This window comes from Telopea speciosissima, chromosome 2, assembly GCF_018873765.1.
Source record: "Telopea speciosissima isolate NSW1024214 ecotype Mountain lineage chromosome 2, Tspe_v1, whole genome shotgun sequence".
NCBI classification, from domain to species: Eukaryota; Viridiplantae; Streptophyta; class Magnoliopsida; order Proteales; family Proteaceae; genus Telopea; species Telopea speciosissima.
The window spans coordinates 1,166,789-1,190,144 of record NC_057917.1 but is presented as its reverse complement, the minus strand read 5'-3'; the positions used below and the strand labels follow the sequence as shown (position 1 = coordinate 1,190,144).

Here is a 23,356-nt window from a genome sequence, read left to right as displayed (position 1 = left end):
AGGGGTTTTCATCTCCTCCCAAGGAAGTCAATCCCAGAACTGTTCCATTTATTGAACGGTCCCAAAACTAGGATTTAGTCTTGTTTAATAATGGGACAGCCCGATTTTGGTTCTTTAACAGTTCTAAGCACTCAAAATCTCAAGCAACCAAATATTACAAAATTCCTATATATACAAATAAATTTCCCAAGCATACAAATAATTGAATAAATTCCTAAGCATAAATAATCAAACATCAATTCTTAAGAATACAAACACTAAAATAAACTCAAAATAATTGATAACCTTTAGTTTTTCTTTATAATTACAATATAACTCTTACATAAGTTATAACTATTAAATATTAACTAATCATAAATAAGTAATTAGGCATGTTAAATAAGTCCTAGTGGTTCTGGTTCTAATCGATTCTTAATTGGGCTTTCGATTCTGGACCCATCCCAGAACTGTCCCGTCCCATTTAATAATCGGTCCTAAAACCAGCTCCCAGAAACCATCCCATTTAGTTATGGAACGGATCGGTTCCGGGTTTTAGTGGGACAGTTTTGGAACAGTTCCCGGTTCCAAACCCCTGTTGACATCCTTAGCACAAAGGAAACAAAAGCCAAGAGCTGCACAAAGAAAGCTCGTGAAGGGAGCAACGAGAGATTATTACACTGAAGTCGGCTCATTCTAGAAGCGATGTCTGGTAGCAGGAGTAGGGCTGTTAGAAGTCTTAATTTTTGACCTTTTTTGCTTTCATCTTGGTTAGCCTTCTTTGTTGTGTCTGGAATCTAGTGATATTGGCTTTCTTCATTGATTCCTTGTTTTTAGGCGTCTTTCTAGTCTGGACTTATCTCCCAAAATCAGATACTGCATGCATGTTTGAAATTTATTCCTTTCTTTTATCCAATTTTTTGATGACCCATAAAAAAAAAATTCAAGAGATATATTAGGTGTTGAGGTTTCGGTAAATTTCTTGTATAGGGTTTCGCTATAAACATGTAGCGAGAGTTCTTTCTCTATAACGAAAATCTGAGAGAGGTGTGAGGACGAGCGACTATAAACCTATTCTCATTGATAGTGAAACAGATCTCATCTCACCGTAGGTGTAGGCAATCTTGCCGAACCACATAAATCCATATGCGTATTGTGTGATTGTTGTTTGTGTTTCCAATCTTCAATGCATCATGTTAGGTTCTACATTAGGCTTCCTTAGGAGATTACGATGAAGAAACAAAGTTACGAAAGGGTTATGATTCTTTTGAACAAAATATCATCAGTCTTGTCCTAATAGGAAATCAAGGAAAACAATAATCCATGGCCAAATCCCAAAATCCCAAAATTTTAAAATACTTCGTCTTCTTCTATGAGCCAATGACTTAATTATTGTGGACAATAACACGCAGTTCCTTAATTTCCTGCACCCATCGATCTCTCGTTGTTGAACAAATCTCTTTATTAATTAAAATACTACTCGAGACAGAACTTATATAGATAGGCTTGCCCATGAGTTATTTTTGAAGCCAGAAAATCCGCTGAGCAGCACAAGACCATTGCTTTGCAAATATTAATGTTGGATAAACTAACCCCTTAATATCCTTGATTAAGTCATCTTAATTCCAATCCAAGAATGAAGACCAAAGCAGTGTTTGGTATGCAGTTTTGGAATGCATTCTAAGTTCGATTTCGTATTCTAGCTCGGATGATAAGAATAGTGTGCTGTTTTTATTGGCTGAGAATGCGAAATCGACGTAGAATGCATACCAAATTCTGACTCCATAAGATGATGACTAATTAAAAGCATAATCAGAAAGAAAATGGCCAAGATCGAGAAATTAGATTCCTTTAAAAACATAAACACAACCCAATTAAAGGATCAAAAATGATAATCTAGCTAGCACTTCTACCATCCAGGAAAATATTTCTAGAAATTAATGAATGAAACATTCGTGTTTTCCCAAGATGAAGTCAATTAAGAAAGCAAAGTACCTAATCAAGTGAATATAGTTAACTAATTGACCACCCTTAACTTAACAAATCAATGCCAAACATTGTGAGAATGGATTTTGAATAAAATCTACTTACTTGAATAATTAATTGACCTAAATGCCACAAAATACAAAGGACCAAGTTTTTCATTCACCGAGGACGGGAATAGGTTTCGGGAGGATATTTTAAAACATACTAAAACCCTAGGAAGGGCATGTGAACCTTAAGATGGTGGATGAATCATCCTCTATTGGTGAAGAAAACATGATTTTTTTCTTGATAGAATGGATCTATAGTGAGATCACACCATGGTTATTTTCTCATGAATATATATATATATATGTATCATTTTATTTATTTCTTCTCCACAAGATAAAGAAGGATAAAGGCTTGAATTCCATCTGAGGACAAGGGGATGAGAAAATTAGAAATAAATAAATAAATAAATGAAAAGGAGGAGGATTAAATTAAACAAAACCGACACAAATACGGTGGGCGGAGTAACGTTTTAGCTTAATTAATAATTGCTTACCTGTATTTTGACCACTGAGAGAAGAAATTAAATAACAAACAAATCAATAATTAAATCTAAATGGGTTTAATATTTGTCTAGAAAAGTGCCTATTAACTTACCCGTTTGTCATCATCTCCTATCGAAATAGCTGAAAGCAAGCAGTTAAAAAAGAACTTCTTTATTATAATCTCATCCCTCACAAAATATATATAGTTAAGAAAACCATTTGCATTTAAAAAAAATAATAAAATGTTTATCCATCCACGAGGACATGGATTTTGGCATTTTTTTTATAGGCCTTGCTATTATTGTCTTTTTGGATTCAAATCACTTTCAATGAAACCTCATGAAACCTGGACGACAAGCCTTCTGATCTAAGCTGAGGACTCAAAATTCTATTATTATTATTTTTTTTTAATTGAAATATCATGTGGGGGTACTTGTGTGTGAGAGAAGAAGATTAGATGAGTCATGAGACCAAACAGATCAGTTAACTTCTCACCGGAATAATTGTTAAAGGATCTTTGTCACTTGGTAATACATACGTGATAGAGGATATATCTGACATCCATCTCATTGGTCAAAGTTTTGCCCAAAATAATTAAGAATAGTGATTCAAATTTAAATTCAAAATTAAAAGAAAAGGGGCACACGTACTCTATCTGCGAGCGCATCTTTGCGTTTAGACACATGAGACGGAATGGGACAAGTGAAAGATTTTGAGCATTTGGGGTGGCAGACAGATCATTTTACCCCCCAACCCCACCCCACCCCACCCCACACCCCATGTATCCTGCACCCTGGTGCATGCAGAGAACTTTATCCCATAAGAAAATTATAAAAATACCATGAGATGAAAATATTAAAATAGAAAATAACATCTTTTGTACTTTTAATTATAGTGAAGTGATACTTTAATAGGCATGGTGACATCTAGAATTTCCCATAGTTAAAATTTTGAAAATTTTTGTTTTATTATGTGTGTGCATTTACACGCTCATTATATTGACCCCTCACAATTGATGCAGGGTTGCGCAACCGATTTCTTACCCATAAACAATATAACATAATAATGGTGAAAAAGATCATCACTCACCTCATTCAATGGTTGTCCAATCACTCCAAGATTTATTTCCATGTAAGCCTTCACTCATTCTAAAACAATATAGTTTTCATTTTTAAAATTGTATTTGCTCATTTGTCGGAGGGAGAGGTGGCAATAAGTATAAAATTAGAAAAATGCATGGGGGAAAAGAAAAAGTGTTGAGAATATACTCACCATCGAGATCCTGACCCTTTGATTACGATGGGAAAATATATTTTCAACCTTATTACAGGGTCACATCACCAATGGTGTGGTGATTTTTTTTTCACTATAGGTGAAGAAAAAGTTATTCCTACATCATAACCTCTAAAGATGAATTTATGTATGTATTGAAAAAAATTTCCGCTCCGATGGAGGGAGGTTCACCCACCATCATAAAGTACATGGTCGAAAATGCCCTTGAAGTACATTGAGTAGCCTTGAGCCCTATGGGGAAAGAAAATTCATTCACCATGGGTGAAGAGAATCTTGATCCTTTATTTATAGCCTTAAGCCTTATAAAAATAAAAGAAGTCTATTTTTTTTATTTTTTATTTTGTGGTAAAGAAGAGGTATGAGAGTTGAGAATAACAAAATTGATAGTTCTGGTAATCCTTTGAACAGTGTAAGAGAAAGTCATTCATTGGCCACAAGCTAGATGATGCGATTAATTTAACGGAATCTTATTCGATCTGATCCGATCCGTAGAAAACTCCAATAAAAACAACAAACCTTGTTGGACGGCCGCTTTATGCCCCCCGATAAGTCGTTTCGTTTCGCATCGCATCGTAAACACAGTGTTGGTGTTGGACGGATGGATTCTTGGCGACCACCTGGTTCTTTGCTGCATATATATCAATATCACCTATAATAATTAATATAAACCGTTCCGTGTCAGTGAAAGCAACATAACAAGGAGTTTGTCCGTTGTCCGGTTTTCGCTGGCGATACCAACTGCCTCTTTCTTTCGGTCTTGGCCTGGCCGCCATTAATTACTATACCAAAGCTTGAACTCGAAATCAAGAAATTGAAAGAAGAAAACAAGAAACAGAAACACGTTCTCGATCTGCCCCCATGATGCGTGGGCTCCACATCTATCTGGTTGAATCACGCACGTACAATTAAAGGGTGCAAATTGCAAAAACAAAGCTTTTGAAACATTATTTCCTGGTTTTGACTTGTGAATATTGGGAAGATTAAAGCAATGCGTACGTAACTGAGAGTTTTCCCAACATTCAGAAGTCAAAACCAAGTAATTATTTCAAGACCGGTGAATGGGGAGATCCATCGATCTACGTGGTGGGGCAGAAGAAGTTAGCTAGGATTATGGTCAGCGGTGCGTGGAGGTGGTGAGTCGTGAGCGTGGTGGTTCTCCGGCTAGCTTCAGGCGGCTGCTGCCTTGTGATCATCAGAAGGTGGCGAAGGGGGGGGGGGGGGGTTGAGTGTGGTGGGGGCTTGTGGCTGTTAATTAGGGTTACAAATGATAAATGAAGTCAATAAAGAAAGATACAAGTTTACTAATTGAAACAGCCTAATTAAACTAACAAATCAGTTTCAAGTGCCAACTATGGTGAGAATATATGGTTGTTGCATCAAATCTTAAGTAATATTATTATATTATTATATTTGAACCAATTTAGGAGATGCAAGTTTGGCCCAACCAACTCTAGCCTGGAGCCCACCCTCCCTGAGCTCGGTAGGGTCTAGGTTGGGCTTTTTAGCCCCAAAGGACGGGCTAGGATTGGCCCGGCTTGGGCTGAAACCTCCTTTGGTTGTGCCCCAACCCAGACCAACCCTCTATATATATAATCTGGTCAGGAATTGGGTTGTTGCTATTTAAATCCAACAAATCCGTATCAATGAGAATCAAAATATTAGAGGGAGAGATGATAGATATTTTCAAAGTTGAGTATTAATTAACTCCAAGGGGAATACTTTCTTTGGTCCTACTCGTACCTATCAAAAGTGAAAAAAAAAAAAATTTCGCTATAATTGAAGTAACCAAATAACATAAGCCGGGCCTAAGCTGAAATATCTCAACCCAACCTAGGGTCAGGCAGGACTTGAGCTGAGACTTTGAAATCTTGCATGAAAAACCCGACCAAACCCAGCCCTTTTGCACCCCAAGGAACCATACATGATTATTGGTAGAATGAAATAACCAACCCTGTTACACTCGTAGCTAGGAACCATGCATGATTCTTGGTATAAAATGGGCCTACTTCTCATGTGATCATATAATCATTTCTTATTCAATTTCTTCTCCAAAAGATAAACATAAGGTTTAAATATCCACCTCAAGACAAGTAACTGAAAAAATTAGAAATTAAAAAAAGGGTGTTGTTCTCTATGCCGCAGCAGCGCAGGCTGCACTTAGACACATGTAAAAAACCTAACACGATGTAGAAAAGAATGAAAATTGCAAACACAATCACACAATGTGCACAAGAATTTACTTGGTTCGGCAAGATTACCTATGTTCAGGGTGAGATGAAATCTGTTTCACTATCAATGGAGAATAGGTTACAGTCGCTAGTTCCTCACACCTCTCTCAGATTTTTCAATACAGAGAAAGAACTCTCGTTATAGATTTATAACGAAAATCCTATTTAAAAAATTTACCAAAATACCCATACAGTCCTTAAAACCTCAACAACACATGGGGATAGGCACAATGATCACCTTACCCCTCCTGCACCAGCTGCCCATGTACTTGGGCACAGCCTGCGATGCGGCAGAGAGAACATTTTCCCTTAAAAAAAAAAATTGGAAAGAATTAATATAAACAAAACAGACACAAATACGGTGGCTGAGTTGTGTATTAGCTTAAATTAGAGTACCTGTATTGACCTCTGACCAGAAAGAAAATTAAAAATGAGTCAACTATGAAACGGTTTTATTGTCTAGAAAAGTAGCTATTAACTTTCCCGTTTGTCTTCATCTCACAGTGATCAGATCAGAGATATATGGATACACAAATCTGATGGGGAACTCCGATCGAAACAGCTGAAAACAAGAGGTCAAAAAGCTGGACTTCTTTTCATCCCCAAAATATATAGTTAAAAAAAACCATTAATCTGCATTCTTTATTAAAAATATTCATCTATATATCCACCAAGACATTTAACCTAGACATGCCTTGTGATCTAAGCTGATGACTCAAATCTTTTCAAAATTAAAACCTCATGTAACCTAATTTGGCATTGATCACCAATAAGTAGTAGGAAGATTGTGGGAAACTTTAGCTGTGTTTGGTATGTATTCTTGGAATGCATTTCAGGTTGATTTTGTATTCTCAAATGATAAGTTATTTTTATCGTTCGAAAATTCAAAATCAACTTGGAATTCATTCCAAGAATGCACCATACAGTGTCTTAATGTGTGGGTATTTGTGTGTGAGAGAAGATTAGACAAGTCATCAGAGATTAGAACAGAGTTAACTTCAATTCTCACAAGAATAATAATTAAAGGGTTATTTGTCACTTGATAATATATGGGTTAGTCCATGTGATAGAAGATCCCATGTCTACTTTATTGGTTAAAATTTAGTTTAAAATAATTAAGAAAAGTGGCTCAAACTTCGATTCAAAATTATAAAAAAAAATAATTTTTGAATCATGAAACTCTAATCCAAAGTTACAAGAAATATTACAAAAATGTCATCATACGGAATTGATCATTAAAAAAATAATAATTATATATTTTTTAATTTAAGCCACTTCATTACTCAATGTAAACTGAAATTGTATCAATGACATGTTTGTCTGGACCTTATTCTAAAGAAATTACCCTTGTACTATCTTGTGGTAAACAGTGAGATGTAAAAAAATTTGAAAAGTCTAGTTTGTTACGTGCTTTGTTAACGTATATAATTCTAATATATTTGCTCGGTCTTTTTTTATTCAAGATTTCTTTATTTTGTTAAAATGTGTTTTCTGTATACTGCTTTAAGTAACCGCATCATGAAACATGCATATACTTTCCTGCAGGCACCGCAACTCAGCAAGTGTGAGGTCATGTCATGTTTACCTTTGAATCAACAATCTATTAGCTTCTACCCAATATAAATAATGTCAAGGCAAGAGATCACTGCCTGGTTATGTGCCCCGGCAATGGTGTAGGGGTCAATGAGTGCGCACACAAAGCTCAAAGGCATCAATTATGGATGACAATTTTTATTTCATGAGGGACAGAATGGTAATTTCATGTGCTCCTATATTTAGATACAGTGATTATACGACCAGACACTTTTTTTTTCCCCCATAATATAATAATGGCGAAAGAGCTAGATTTATTTTCATATAATCATTCACTCATTTTAAAATAATTTTTTTTTTATTTTTTCAAAGGGAATGTTGAATGACATTTCTATAGGTGTGTTTAAAACTTGACACCATCTTTTAATTCTCCCTTGTCTTATTCCAAAATTTCTTTAAGTTAAAGGTATAAGAAGGTTTTGAAAATTAATTTGAATGTAATATATCATTACGTCATTATCAAAAGGTACCATTGTTATGCATATTTTTTAGTAAACATGTGAAATAACCAAAGGAAAAACAAACTCAGGTTTTGACTTGGCCAAAACCGAGTTTTGGTCCAGGGATTTTTTCCTATTGATGGAAATACCATGGTTTTGACCCCAAAAAAGGTTTTAAGGTTTGATTTTTTGTAAGTTGTCTATTTTTTACATTTTAAACACAATTCATGAATTAAATTTACAAAAAAAAAAAATCACTCAAAATGATACTTGTGGTTATTGACCCAAGTTTACTAATATACACACTGATACAAACACTAAAGTGGTATTATAAATACTTAGTTCACATAATGTTAAAGTGCATAATAATACATACTATCCAAATAAAAACATTAAGTTGCTCATTTCTCAATTCCACAAGCAGCGTAACACTGAAGATTACGAAGTCGTTCCTCCAAATGCATGACATACGTATCCCATGACATGTTATAGCACCAATTGTTCGTATAGTCTATTACTGTCCAATGATAAGCCTCATCATCAACTTGACCAAGATATCCCAATCTGGGGAAGGGCTCACCGAGAATGTAAGAAGGTGAAGTTGACATACATGGTTGGGATGGATATCTGAAAATGAACTTCAAACAACATTCTATGAAACAAATCCAAGCTCTTGTATGCAAGAATGACTCAAACTAAGTAAAGAATTGCAAAAATCCCCACCAAAATAACTTCAGCTGGGTCGAAACCACCGAGATTGAGTAGTTGTTGTCGAAATTTGCTCGAAATATGCTTGTCTCGATGGAGACAAATGATTTTATAGTCACGGTTCAACATGGTTCAACCATATATCGACCGAAACCCTTGTTTCGATCGAAACATAGTTGAAAGTTGAAACAGTCAAGCTAAGGTCGAAACGAAGGATTTTTAAACGTACCCTTAGGTTTCGTTTTGGACACCCACGAAACCGAGTTGTCTCGACCAAAACCATAGGTTTCGACCGAGTTTTTGTGCCATGGAAATAACAATATTTATTCTCATTGGAGAAAATTGTATGTTATATTAAAAGGTTAAAAAATAAGGTTACTAAATATTTGACAACTGAAGGGGTGTCAATAAGAAAGTTCAATCTTATTTTTAATTTTTAATTATTAATTTTTTTTTTTTTGTTGAGTTAGGGTGTCAATCGATAGGGCCGGATTGTTATTGATCGGACGGTCTCCTCCATTTTAGGATCTTGTACCATGATCGATTCATTTAAATAATTGATTTTTGTAAGTAACCATGGTCCCATTTATAAACAGGCAATCGAATACCAGTCTTTAATTGAATTAAGAGTTGTGGAGTTTAAACCTCGCAGTTCAAACTTTGTCCTCTATAATATTCCATTGGGAAAAAGATCTCTGTTCGGAAGTGTAACCTACATCAGCACTCCCATGAGTACCTTATTTTAAGGAGGAAAGAGATAGACTCATGGGAGTGCTGGCGTAGAGCACACTTCCGTATCGAAAACTGCTTCCCTATTCCATTATAGCTCTTTAGACAAAAGATAAGAGGTATAATGGTATACCCTCATAAGCCTTCATCATAAGTAATTAGCACTTCCATGAGGGCTACTAGCTACCTAGGCGTCTTATTAAATGCAAGTGAGACTGTCCTTTCTTCATGGATTCTACCTAAAATGTTTTCATTCTCCACTTGGTGACCATTAAACAGCAAAAAGAAGGATTAAAAATAAATAATAAAAAATTATATATAATGGAACTTAATTAATGTTTGTTAAAGGAGCTCCATTAATCACACGAGTTTTTTTTTTTTATGAAACACACGAGTCAATTAGTCATATAGGACATTGCGTTTAACACACTTGTTGTGACGTATAGGGTCAAATGCTGATCCGCATTGATATGCCTGGTTGGACCTGACCAATTAAAGCTCGACACCAGATCAGTCAGTAAATGACCCAGTGTCGGGTCTAGCCCGATTACTAACCGGTCTGTAACGGTGTTTGATTGCAACCCGATAGGTGCCCAACCAAGACATATCGGCACAGTAAATTGATCTTTTATATCCCATTTTAGCCCATTTATCCAAAATTATAGCCCGATTTATATGAGCCCAATGATGGACTGGTAACCTATTGTTAGAATAAAGCATGTCCATGCCCTAGTCTACGATTGATTCGATTTTGATCTAGCTGAACCGGTTTCAGGCTGATAATAAACTAACATGATGAAACCAAACATTCAAACCAAGGTTGGAGTGGACCGGTTTGGTTCGATTCCACCTTTTGCACAAAGTTCTTGGCGGTTCTTGAATCCCTCTAGTGCCCACTTGATTCTACTGATTCTACTGATTCTACTGGGCCCATTAAGGGCTTTAATGGACTCATATTATCGTACTTTGATGACAGCCTCGTTCCCCTTTATGAGAATCCGCACCAGCTTGTAATGTGACGTGATCTCCCAATTGACATCTTTTTCAAGGCCAGTAAATGAGTTGATCACGTCAACATTACACAAGCTATAGAGTGTAGGGAATGATCACGTACGTGAACGAGATAAAATCCATTTTGTGGGAATGTTCCAACTGATCGGCTGTAAGTCATTCACGTTTGCTTGGAGGAGGCAGTGGGGGGAAGGATGATCTGCGGTTCATGGAAGTGGTGAGCGGGGTCTTTGGCCAACTTATAACTTGGGATCAAAAGGTGAATGGGTTGAGTGTGGTGGGGATGGTGGGGGTATGAGGCCCTGAGATCAGGAAAAGGTCGTAGGCCTTGTAAAGAATAAGAATTTGTTGGGTAATTTTCTTACTTCATTATCTCATGAGGTAAGTGTTGTATTTATATTTGAATACTTACAAACGAGCCCAAAATATGTTTCATTTGAAGAAAAAAAAAAAAAAACAGATTCAGAACGATATTTTTATTTCAGTAAAATTCTTATATTAGATTTCGTTATAAATTTGTAGCGATGGTTCTTTCTCTATAATGCAGTCTAATGTGAGAATGAACAACTATAATCATATTATCCATTGATAGTGAAGCAGATCTCATCTCACCGTGGACGTAGGCAATTTTATCAAACCACATAAATCTTTGTATTCGATTGTATGATTGTTTTTTGCAATGCAATTTCCATTCTTTTCTGTATTCTTATGGCCAAGAGAAAATAGATTCCATTAAAAGCATAAACTTAACCCAAAGGATCAAAAGATGATCACCTAGCTCTTCTAGCCTCCCGGAAATAAATATTAATTCTTAGCTCCATCCTAATTAATGAATGAAACATTCGTTCGTGATTTTTTAAAGATCAAGACAATAAAGAAAGCAAATTGACTAGTTAGGTGAAGTAAACTAATTGAGGATTGAGATCCTCTCCCGCGGGACGATGTCCAGCGCACATCGTCCTGTTGGGAGGCCTCGATCCACATGCCATTGCACCGGGATGTGTGTGGTGGTGTGGATCGAAGCTCCCCAGCCGCACGATGTGCGCTGGACAAGATCTCGATCCACTAATTGACCAACTTAAACTTGTTAACAAATTAATGGCACAATTAATTGTGAGAATGGATATTGAATCAAATATACTTACTTGAAATATTAGGAACTTGAATAATTAGCCAACCTGTTACCAAAATAAAATTAATTAGCCAACCTAAATGTCACAAAATACAAATACAAACAAACCTGGATTTCAAATACCCAGGTCGAAATCGAAATCAAAATCAAAATCTGAAACATGATTCTTGGTAGAATGGGCCTAAAGAACTGATTGGTAGGTGGGATCAAAGCCTTTAATGGGCCTGAGTCTACTCTTCTCGAAATCCAAAAAAAAAAAAAATCCCTAAAACGTTTGATGGCCCAGATTAGAATGCAATATTATCTTCTTCTTCTTCTTCTTCTTCTTCTTCTTCATAGAATTGGACATAATTAGAAGCTAATAAGATCTTTTTTTGATGAAACAGAAGCTAATAAGATCTTACCATCCAAGGTTTTCTCCATATGATCCTTTAATAGATAGATAGATAGATATGTGGTGAGCAGAATCTTCTTCCTTTGCATGAAGATTTACCCTACAAAATAAGACAGTATTATCGAGGCAGCTGCATGTTAATTAAACAGGAATTAAAGCAAAGTTATTAGCATCAGCACCAAATTAGCTTATAACTCAACTACCATGGAAGGTAGGAAACAAAGCCAAACAATGTTTTTCAAATCTAGAACCACAGCCATTATGCATCAATCAACTAATTAAAGTTTATTAATTTCTTCTACCTCTCCCTCTCCCTCTTTGTGGAAAATCGAGAACTTAAAATGATGATGTAGAAAAGAAAGAAAGTCACAAACAAACAATTTTACAATGCATATAAGAATTTATGTGATTCATTCGAGATCTATAGCAAATCCAATACAAATAATTTATCGAAATACCCATATACCTATACCGGCCCTCTTAATCAATGGCCCTTCGGAATCAGCCCACTTATCCAACACTCTTCCCTGTCACCTTCCATTGGTCATCCCATCCCATCCCACCCATACCATCAAAGATATAGAAGGACACCCCTAATTAAAAGGATGTTATGACAAAATATCTTCTTGTAATGCAGCAAGAACACCCCACTCGCCGTTCTTGGACATCTTTTTCAAGACCGGTAAATGGGGTGTTCTTGCTGCATTACAAAGCTTTATTATATATCTTTGCTCGGAGGTGGAGGTGGAGGTGGAGGTGGAGGTGGGAAGAAGGATGGTCAGTGGTGGTGCGTGGAGGTGGTGAGCAGGGTTTTAAAACTTCCGAGGATGAATCCATAATTGGTGATTCTGATCTGGATCGGATTGGAATTGGCTCGAATCACTCACTGTTCATGAAACCTAGAATCGGTCTCTACAAGGCCCAGGGATTTCAATTTTCAATCAAAGGCCACCACAGACAACTTCTTTGGTGAATAAATCTAAAGTTTTTGGGACAGCTAGAGGTGATTGATTAAATATGTGGAAGGTTGTTGGATGCTACGAAATCATAACAGATTAATTTCTTGCCTCAAAAGTAAGGGTTAGAGGACGATCTGGGGATAGATTGGAATCGTATGTTTGGCAGTTCTTGAGAGTGGGGTGGGTCATGACTCATGGGTGGTTCGAGAAGAGTAGACTCAGGCCCCTTAAAGGCTGTGAGTGATATAATGTATGGATCCTAACGGACCTAACCTATTAAAGGATATAGGCCCCAATAAAATCAAGGGAGGGAAATACGGCCAACACCTTCATTTCAATCCCAACATATTTCGATGGAAAAGAAAATGGACAATTTGGAGGTGGGTGGGCCTGAAAAAGCCCAAGGAGCTGGCTCTCAATCCGATTCTCTAAGAATGATCTTTGTTGGAATGTGAGAGGCTTTTAATAGGTTTGAAAAAGAACTCGACTTTGGATCGGCTGGGATCCCTGGTTTGAGGAATCGGGGTGTCAGATTGGTTGGATCATATTCAATTCATATTAGTATCGGTCTCTACCGATACCAATTCCTACCCGATCCCATATTGGTGGATTGGTACAGACTAAGAGTAAAAAAAACCAAAAACTAAAAGAAATCCCATTTTCAAAGAAAATTTGGGATAGGTTAATCCAATCCAGGTCAATCTGGATTGGTAATGGATTGATATCGACCGAGACCGATACCGATACCAATTCCTAAACCCCTGCTAGGAATCCTAGGATCAGTCTTATTTGAATGTTAAGCTAAATAAGAAAAGTAACCAGATGATTCATCTGTTTTTTTGGTAGGACCAGATGATTCATCTCATGGTTTCGGTTTTTGGAAGCTCTCTTATGTTTTGGTGACATAGACACTAGGTGACCTAGGGGTGTCAAATGTTGGCCCGCACTGATATGTCTGATTGAGCCTGGTCGGTTAAAACTTGACACTAGATCAACCGGTAAGTAAACGGCCTAATATCGGGCTTAGCCCGTGTACTAATTGGTTGGTGATAGTGTTTGGGATTAGATCGACGGGTGCCCGATCAAGATGGACTAGCACCTTTAACCGATCATTTATAGCCCATTTAAGCCCATTTATCCTGATTATAACCCATTTATGGCCATTTATAGCCCAGTAGGCTATTAGCCCGATTACCATGAGCTGATGGTCAAGAAACCAACTGATCGAATAGAAGCGTGTCCAGACTTACGATGCCAGATATTAAATTGATAGAGACCATTTGGGCCCAACCAGGCCCAACTGGTTGACACCCCTAGGGTGATCCAAGGAAATTCAACATTAATTTAATACCTTTTGCAAATTTCAAGAGAAAAAAAATTAATTTCTAATTATTTTAGTGAATAAATTTTCTATTTTTTGGTTAAAGAGAAATTCCAATATTAGAAACCACCAATTAAAGGAGGAAATTACGAATCGAAATCCTCTACTTCCGCCCTGCCCGGTATTGCCGTGTGCCCCACACACAAGCAATGCGGAAGTTACCACCTTACCCCCGCTTGAGCAAGACATTTAGATAGGGGTAAGGCGGTAACTTCTGCCTTGCTTGAGTGTGGGGCACACGGCAATACCGGGCAGGGCGGAAGTAGAGGATCAGGACTCGGGAAATTATCCTCCTAAAAGAAATCCCTATCAAATCCTAAAGCAAAACCAGCAACCTAATGAGCATCCTTAAAATAGTACTCCCTTGTTATTATAACAATTTGCATTATCATAAAAAGTTCGATTATGGATTTTTTGTTTTTTTTTTTTTTTGGTTGGTAAAAGTTCGATTATGGATTTCAAAGATTTCTATCTTCAAGACATGATTTAATAAAATCATATTTTGGTTTAAAAAACAATCCTTGCTTATCTTAATTTTTAAAAGTACTTTGTAATTTTATTTTTCTGCCCTTTTGGTGTGTAATACAATGTTTATCTAATGAAGATAATAATGTCATTTCTTTTTTGGTAGAATAATAGTGTCATTTCACATGCAGAAAATATCTATAACTGTGACACCTTTTTGATAATGACATAATGATATATCTTCTTCAACTATTTTTAAAAATCTTTTTATACCCTTATCTTGAAAACCTTCAATAAATAAGATAAAGGATCGAGTTTCCCTCCACCCTCCCATTCACGAGGAGTGTGAGAGAATAGGAATGGATTTCGGAATGGTATTTTGGAATATACTAAAATGTGTCATGTTCTAAATATACTAAAAGAGGTGTCATTCAGACACTCCCCTATAGAATATATACTTCTTTGTCGATTTATGCCTTGAATAACATAATACCTGTACCATGCATGAAGGAGGAATCTCTCCCAAAATTCTAGAAAGCATTATAATTAATAAAAAGCATGGATGGCCCTAATACCTCTTTCTATCACTTTTATTGAAAGTAATTGATCATTTAAAAAAAGCAGTTCATAGTGGCCATTTACATGGCAACATTAGGAAATTGCGTATTGAAATTCTTGATTAACGGCAAGTTTCAGACTCAATTCTTGTCATGTTGAAGTACATGAGTGAGTGCTTTACCAAAAAAAAAAAAAAAGTACATGAGTGAGTGAACAAGGATTTGAACCGAAAAACCTTTTGGGTTTTACCTACCTACCTACCTACTTGTAAAGATTCAAAACATGGATTTGGGATCTGGCCCGATCGTATCAGAATCGGTTTGGATTAGCCCTGAAAATCGATGTTTTAATGTCCTAGCCCTAATTTCTATACAAATATCAGACAAGCCAAATCAATTAAAATCGGGATCGGCCTTAGTCAATTCTGATCCGATCTTGAACCTTGAAATCTTTCCTTAACCTTAATTTTGTTTTTGTTTTTGTTTTTGTTTTTTGTTTTTTTAACATAAGGATGTTAATTGGTCGGTCCAATCATTTTCAGTCGGGCCTAATCAATCCCTATCAATTTAAGACCCTTAATCATTACAATATCCTTTAGTTGAATTGGGTCTCATAGGTAGTAGTAGGCTAGGCATAGACACGTTTATATTTGGTCCATCGATACTAGTTTGAAATCGGGTTCAAATTAATCAGACTAGTTGGATGATAATCAGCCTTTAAACAGGCTAAGTGAACTATGAACATGCTGTAAACAGACCATAAACAAGTTCATCAAGCTATAACCAAGCTAATCAATCGGTAATTGGTCTATACATAGGTTAGTTGGGCTACAATCATGTCATAAACCTGTTGATCAAGTTATAAAATGGATTAATTGGGTTTAAATGGTCATTAAACGGTCTGAGAGGAAACTAAATAGTGTCTAGAGAGATGTGATATAAGAAAGATAAAATAGTCGACCAGCAATGACTAGTTTGAATAGTCTAAGTTTTCGAATTTAGATAAACAATTAGGGTTGCAACAGGGTCAGATTAGGCTGGGCCTTTTAAAACCCCTGCACAACCTTGAGTCCTTTAGGGCCAAAAAAATATAACCTTGACTCGCCCTCAAGGTTGGGCCGAACTGACTCTGATTGACCCAAACCATGGGAGGGAAGGGAGGAGCATGATCTGGCTAGGCTGGGAAGAAAAAGAAAAACGAGTAAGAAGAAGAGGAAGAAGACAATTAAAAATAACAAGAATATATACATGAAGAAAGAGAAGAAGACATGGTCAGGTTGAGTTGGGTCAGACTGGGTTCAGCCCAAAACCTCAACCCTAACCCTGCTTGACCCTAACTTAGGACCAGAAACTCTCAGTCCTGACCCACCCTCGGTCCGGAGTCTCGATACTCAAATATCTCAACCTAGGCCTTGTTCAGACTCGAATCCTGATGGACGACGAAGAATACCACTTTTGAGTTTTGACTGCCGGCAGCGCGGTGCGCATCATCCCTTCTTAAATCGTTCGGAAGGAATCGTTACAAACAGATTGGATCAAAGATTCTTAATAGAGATTTCGCTTCTCAATATATTCCTTTCCTCCATATCCATAATGCAGTGAGTATAGAACTGTTGCAGAGTAAAAATGGCGGAAGCAGGTAGCAGTATTATGGACGGTCGGTGGTCACTCAAGCGAATGACTGCTCTTGTTACTGGAGGAACCAGAGGAATCGGGTTCGTATTTCTTCCCCACATCTATATTCCTCTTCATTTTTCTCTTCCTTTACAGATAATGAAAGCCAGAAAGGACCCAACTAACGAACCAAGAGAAAAAGAAAATTTCTAGAGTTTTTGGGTTTTGATGAAAATGTATGTGTCCCAGGCATGCCGTTGTGGAAGAATTAGCTGGACTAGGGGCGGTCGTGCATACCTGTTCTCGAAACGAGGTTGAACTCAATGGGTGCTTGCGTGACTGGGCGGGAAAGGGTTTCCAAGTTACTGGGTCGGTCTGCGATGCTTCGTCTCGATCTCAACGAGAGAAACTCATGGAGACTGTCTCCTCTGTTTTCGGTGGCAAACTGAACATTCTTGTAAGTTTTGTTTGCGTTCGGTTTTCTATCTTCTCTGGGTACTTCCTTCGGACCTTAAAATGGGAAGAGACTGTCCCGTATTTTCTCCTGTTATTTGACATGTCGTTCATAAATGTAGAGATTTAACAGCGCAGCATATTAGGAAATGACATAACATAACACCCTCGAAGAGAAGTTTTGAGGGGAGATATGATAATGTTGAATTCAAGAAGCCACTGAACGATTTACTGAGGGCGGGTCTTGGTGCAACGGTGAGGTTGCTCCATTGTGACCAGGGTTCGAGTTTGGAAACAGCCTCTCTGCGAAAGCAGGGATAAGGCTGCTTACATTATGACCCTCTCTAGACCCCGCAGTGGTGGTAGCCTTGTGCACTGGGTACGCCTTTGAGGGCTTTTGCATGGTTCTAACGCAACTAGATGAGTTCTCTGTTTCTTGTACCTGAGAACCATACCTTAATCCATAATAGTTATTATGTCTCACTGAATTTGGGAGTCTTCGCAAGAGAGAGATTATGCCATCACTGAGTCTGAGAGAGACAGAGAGAGTAAATCAGTTCAAGATATGCCCCATTCTCTTTGTCAATAGCTTGGCAAATCCAAAAAACTATCTACCATATCTTGAGCTGAATGAAAACGTGGCCACCAGTTAAGGGGTTCTGAGACAAGGATGCCACTGTATCATAGTTGAGCAACTACTGCAAGTGGATCCAGAAACTGGTGGAAAAATTAGGAACAGTTGGAGCTTTGCAGAAATAAATCAAAACAGTATCAAGGATTTCATGCTAAACAATTTATTGTGCTACTCAACAAGATGCAGGTGGGAAACATATATTCTTGAAAGTAAGTGATCATTAAGAATTTAAGATTGTCAACCTTGTGCTTGTGAGTTGAACAAATTTCAGATTCCCAGTTTATAGACTCAATAATTACTATACATTTCCTGTTTAATCATGCCAGTGAATTTTATTTGTAAAGAAGCATCCTTTCAAGTAGTCCAAGTTTTGGATATCTACAATTTTATACATTAAGAAGCATCCTCTCAAATTGCCCTGTTTTTGCATAGCCGCATAGTTTTAATTCAAATTACCCTAATTCTTAGGTAGAAGATTTTTTGGGGGAGGGGGGGGGGGGAGGGGGAATGATCAGTGTTGGTTGATGTTCCCTGCAATAAATAGATAATTCCATCTTAAGTTTTCAAGATTTTAACCAGTATGCCTTATATACTATCTAAATTATCTCAACTCAACTCAAACACAATTAAGTCTTATCCCAACTAAATGGGGTTTTTTTTAAGGCAAGAGATCTCTACTTGGTCGCATGGTCTCTACACAAGCGTCTGGGCCAATGGGTGAGCACGCCTGGGTATCTACCCAGGGGGCAGAGGCGTCATCTCACAGTGCCCTGTGAGAGGGCATAGGAAACACCACCAAGTAGAGAATTTTTCCCATTTTTTTAAATGATCTCACTACAATAAGATTAAACAAGTGTTACATGCAGTGATTATATGATTTTGTTTCACTCTAAAAGAAAGAAATATATATATACTTTTTTAAAAGGCTACTTTATGACTTCTGGTTCTTGTGGTGAAGGCTTTTTTACCATGTGGCAGTGGAGATTCTTTCCAACTATAAAAAACACATACAACCTATCTTTTTGTAGGTTGGATACTTATATAAACATGATTCATGACTTTGATGATGTTCATTGAAGCATGATGGTGTTTCTGTTTTTCCTTACTTTTACTTTTGAACAGGTAAAAGAAGAACAACAGAGATTAAAAAAAAAAAAAAAAAAAAAAAAAAAAGAGGCCTTACCCAGGGCACAAGGCTCCCGCATTTAGCAGGGTCTAGGGAGGGTCAAATGTAGAGATAGCCCAACCAAAATGTGCAATTGTAACAAAAAATGCTGCGAAGTCCCATAAAAATTTATGAGAAGGAACCATGCACCTGTAAAACCTGCTTGTGAGTTAACAATAGAGTTCAATCACATACTGAATCGACTAGCTGAAAGGTCTCTTATGTTCCAGAAGAAAGGGTTCATTTTGGCATCAGTCCGGCCTATAGGCTGGTTTGGATAATTATCCAGCACCCTCCGTTCACTTCAAATTTTCCCGGAGAGGTCTTTATAAAGAATTCTGTTGCCTACTGTCAACTATTGTTGCCAGTGTCAGTAGTATCAAGTTCCCAGTGGAAAAATGTCAGCTAAGCTGAGCCAAACTTATTTTATTTGCTGAGAGTTGAAAGTTGTCCTCAGCCTTTGAACAAACTCACAAAATCAAAGCAGTTTTACTTGCATTTATGGTCCCAAGCTTTAATATTGACTTTTGATTATTACACCAAGAGCAGTGCTATGTGAACCAGGGGAACTGTCTTCGTGAATCAATGGATATAAGTTTTCAGTGTAAAGCTTCTCATTATTGCTTGGTTATAAAGTAGTTTTCTTCACAATTAATGGTTCTTATAAGTTATAATTAGGCATATAGCACTTTTCAATTTTCTTGTTCTCGTTATTCTTTTCAATTTTGCTCGAATTCGTAAGAGGGTTCGAATCAGGGTTTAAAGACCTAGAATCAAGATCCAGATCGGTCCCTGGCTGATTCCAATTCGATCCGATCTGGATCAGAATTGGCCTGAATCAGCCTCGGAATTGGCATATTCTTGGCATCTAGGGTTTTTCCATGCAGGATCGGCCTGATCTCCTCTCTCTCTCTCTCTCTCTCTTGCCTGGTACAGTGCATCTCTTGATGATTAAAGGTTTCAATGCTTGTTTATCTTCTCTCTAGATAAATAATGCTGGTATGAATATAAGGAAGCCAACCATCGAATACACTACTGAAGAATATTCAACTGTGATGGCTACCAACTTGGAATCTGCTTACCATCTATGCCAACTTGCACATCCTCTTTTGAAATCATCTGAAATGGGAAGCATTGTATTCATCTCCTCTGTTTGTGGTGTTGTGGCAGTTGGTTCTGGCACTATTTATGCAGCAACCAAGGGTAATTCACCTAAACCAATGCTATCTATTATCATCTATGAGAAATTTGACAGTTGAAAAATTGTAGCGTTTGATTTGAAAGTTGTGAGATGATCTGTTTGTTTTTTCCAGGAGCAATTAATCAACTTTCAAAGAACTTGGCATGTGAATGGGCAAAAGACAATATTAGGAGCAACTCTGTTGCACCTTGGTATATCAGAACATCACTTGTGGAACATGTAAAATTCTCTCATCCTGCTAATGTGCAAATTTTTATCTTATGATATTTGAGACCATGGTGTTAAAAACTGGAATGGACCGGTGGTCAAATCAGAGCCATATCTTTTTTCTGATCTGTCCGGGTATCGAATTGTTATTGTTGAAAACCGAAATCAAACCGGTTGGTTTTCATGAACCATCCATTTTTCTGAGAACTGCCTGTTTCGGTGAGCTAGTTTCCATAGTTTAAAATGAACATACAGGAAATTGAGTTGGATCATCCTGAATACGAGTTTTAAATATTGCTTGTTATCCACTTCAAAATTACTGGCTATGCTTATGAAGTTTCTTGCTTTCAAGGTCACACTAGTAAATGAAAAGAGGACACCATGGAACTTGGTCATTTGGCTAACTAATTGAATGCTCTGATGTGTGCTCTTTGCTCTAGTATTTTTTATTTTTTTTGGGGTGCCCTTGTCACCTTGTGTAACTTTTTCTGCTTAATGATTTTTCATTTTGCATATAATCTTGTAGTTGCTCGAGAATAAAGAGTTTTTGGAAAGGGTAGTCTCTCGAACTCCTCTTCGGCGCCCTGGAGAACCAAAGGAGGTATCCTCCCTAGTGGCATTCCTTTGCCTACCTGCATCCTCATACATCACTGGCCAGGTTATCTCTGTTGATGGTGGAATGACGATTAATGGTTTCTACCCAACTCATGATTAGAGACTACAATAAGCAATACCCCCCCCCCCCCCCTAAATTCCGCTGCGCAACCTTTCAGCTTTTCCTGCATGGTCATCTGTCCATGGAATGAAAGATGAATTACATGTACACTGTTATTTCTGTTTCCAAATAATAATGCCATCATCTTCTGAATAAGTAGGTTTTTGCCAGATGTAATGTGTTTCACTTTCAACCCTAAATACTAGGATACAGAAGTTGTTGGCTTTTCAACTTATACAAGCTAGCATGGCAGTAGAACTTGTTAGTCCATCACATCATCATTGTCCTTGTGCATGTCCATTGTTGTCTGATTCATTTATCTTCCCCCTAATAATTCACTTTGTATCCAACATTGTCTCTATATTCAAAGCGTTATAGCAGATCATCTACAAAATTTTGAAATCACAGCTCACCCCTACAGTGTACAATCAAAATTAAGGGAAAAAGCATTTTTTTTGCCTGAAAGATCGCAACCTGTGCTATTTGGTGTACATCCAGAATGGTCTTTCTAATTCTTAAACTTCTTATCTATTTGTCTTTGTCTATTGGCGAGGACCTGAGCTGGACATCGTAGAGAAGGATTAATACAAGATCAGTGTGGTTGCCTTTCACAGTTTCACCCCATTTCTTTGGAACAGTTAGATGCTCAAAGAAGTGAGTCTTCAATTGACGATAGGAATATAAAGAAAGACTTGGAATTAAATGTGCAGAAAGTGATACAAAAAAATGTGTGGTCCAGAGACCAACTAAGGTCGTCGCCTCTTGGGGTTCACCCTCTTGTGACTGACATTCTAGACCGAAAATTCAGGGAGGGATGGAGGGGGGAACGCCACAGCTAGGAGACTTGAACTCGAGACCACTGGAAGGATTTTTACCATCTCCTGTTCTGACATCATCTTGTTCATCTAATTTCTTGGCCCAATGAAGGACACGTGGATTATGTTCATCTCACGGTTCAATTTGAAATTCACTTTTTCATAGGTTCATTATCTCGTCTTCTCTATCCTCTCTCCTATGCGCATTTGAAAACCATTTTTTTACACATTTTCCTAAAATCGGAAATGCGGTGTTTCTCTCACAATCCCTAGAACACCGAAAAGGCTCCTGTCCTGTCGTGGCGGGAGCTGGAACGTCCAGCCCAGCAAAACCACAGCAAAAACAGGGGTGGGGTGGTCATTTCATAGATGGGTCCCACTTGACCCCCACATGTGAAATGACCATCCCACCCCCTATTTTTAGGTGGTTTTGCTGGGCTAGACGCTCCAGCTCCCGCCAATATAGGACAGGAGCCAAATCCCTAGAACACCTTGCATTTCTGTTTTGGAAGAAATGTGTAAAAGTGGTTTTCAAATGCACAGAGGAGAGAGAAGACGAGTTAATGACCCTACGGAAAAGTGAATTTCAAATTAAACCGTGGGATGAGCATAATCCAAGTGTCCTTCATCGAAACAAGGAACTGGATGGTGTCAGAACAGGAGATGATAAAAATCCTCCCCCCACCCCACCCCTAAAAAAAACACATCAAGTTAAAAAGACTTTTTTCATAAAATAACACTACTTTACCTGATTGCAGCGCGGTGCGCATGCCTTGTTAATCTTTTGGATGAGAATGGTTGTATACGGTAGGGGTGTCAAACAGTCAGTTCAGCTCGATTTCGATTGGATTGAATCGGTTTCGGTCTTTGGATTAGTGAAACCAAAACCAAACTGTTAAGAAACTTTGGTTTTCGATCGTTTCGGTTTCGGTTTCAGCCCGATACGGTTTCGGTTTATTTCGGTTTTCAATACCAGTTTACAACGATTTGTTTTCGGGTTTGAACCACAATGAAATCCTAGATTCATAATTTATAGTGAGGAAAGATTTGATAAAAACACTTTAATTCACCTTCTCCAAGTCAAAACAAATAAACAACCATGAATAAGATATATTCATGTAGTAATCAGAACAAAGAAGAATAAAAGATAACTAATATTTAAAATTTAAA

General features: G+C 37.4%; 1 protein-coding gene across 1 annotated transcript in view; it reads left to right on the top strand.

Annotated features, from left to right (window-relative positions):
* Window positions 1-16,862: 16,862 nt before the first annotated feature.
* LOC122650146 (tropinone reductase homolog At5g06060-like) overlaps window positions 16,863-23,356 on the top strand; it is a 38,095-nt gene continuing 31,601 nt past the window's right edge. Inside the window, exons 1-5 of the mRNA XM_043843464.1 lie at window positions 16,863-17,097; window positions 17,246-17,453; window positions 20,235-20,451; window positions 20,562-20,668; window positions 21,183-21,319. Coding sequence (XP_043699399.1) covers window positions 17,009-17,097; window positions 17,246-17,453; window positions 20,235-20,451; window positions 20,562-20,668; window positions 21,183-21,319 — 758 coding nt within the window. The 5' untranslated portion in view covers window positions 16,863-17,008. The remainder of the gene's footprint in view (window positions 17,098-17,245; window positions 17,454-20,234; window positions 20,452-20,561; window positions 20,669-21,182; window positions 21,320-23,356) is intronic.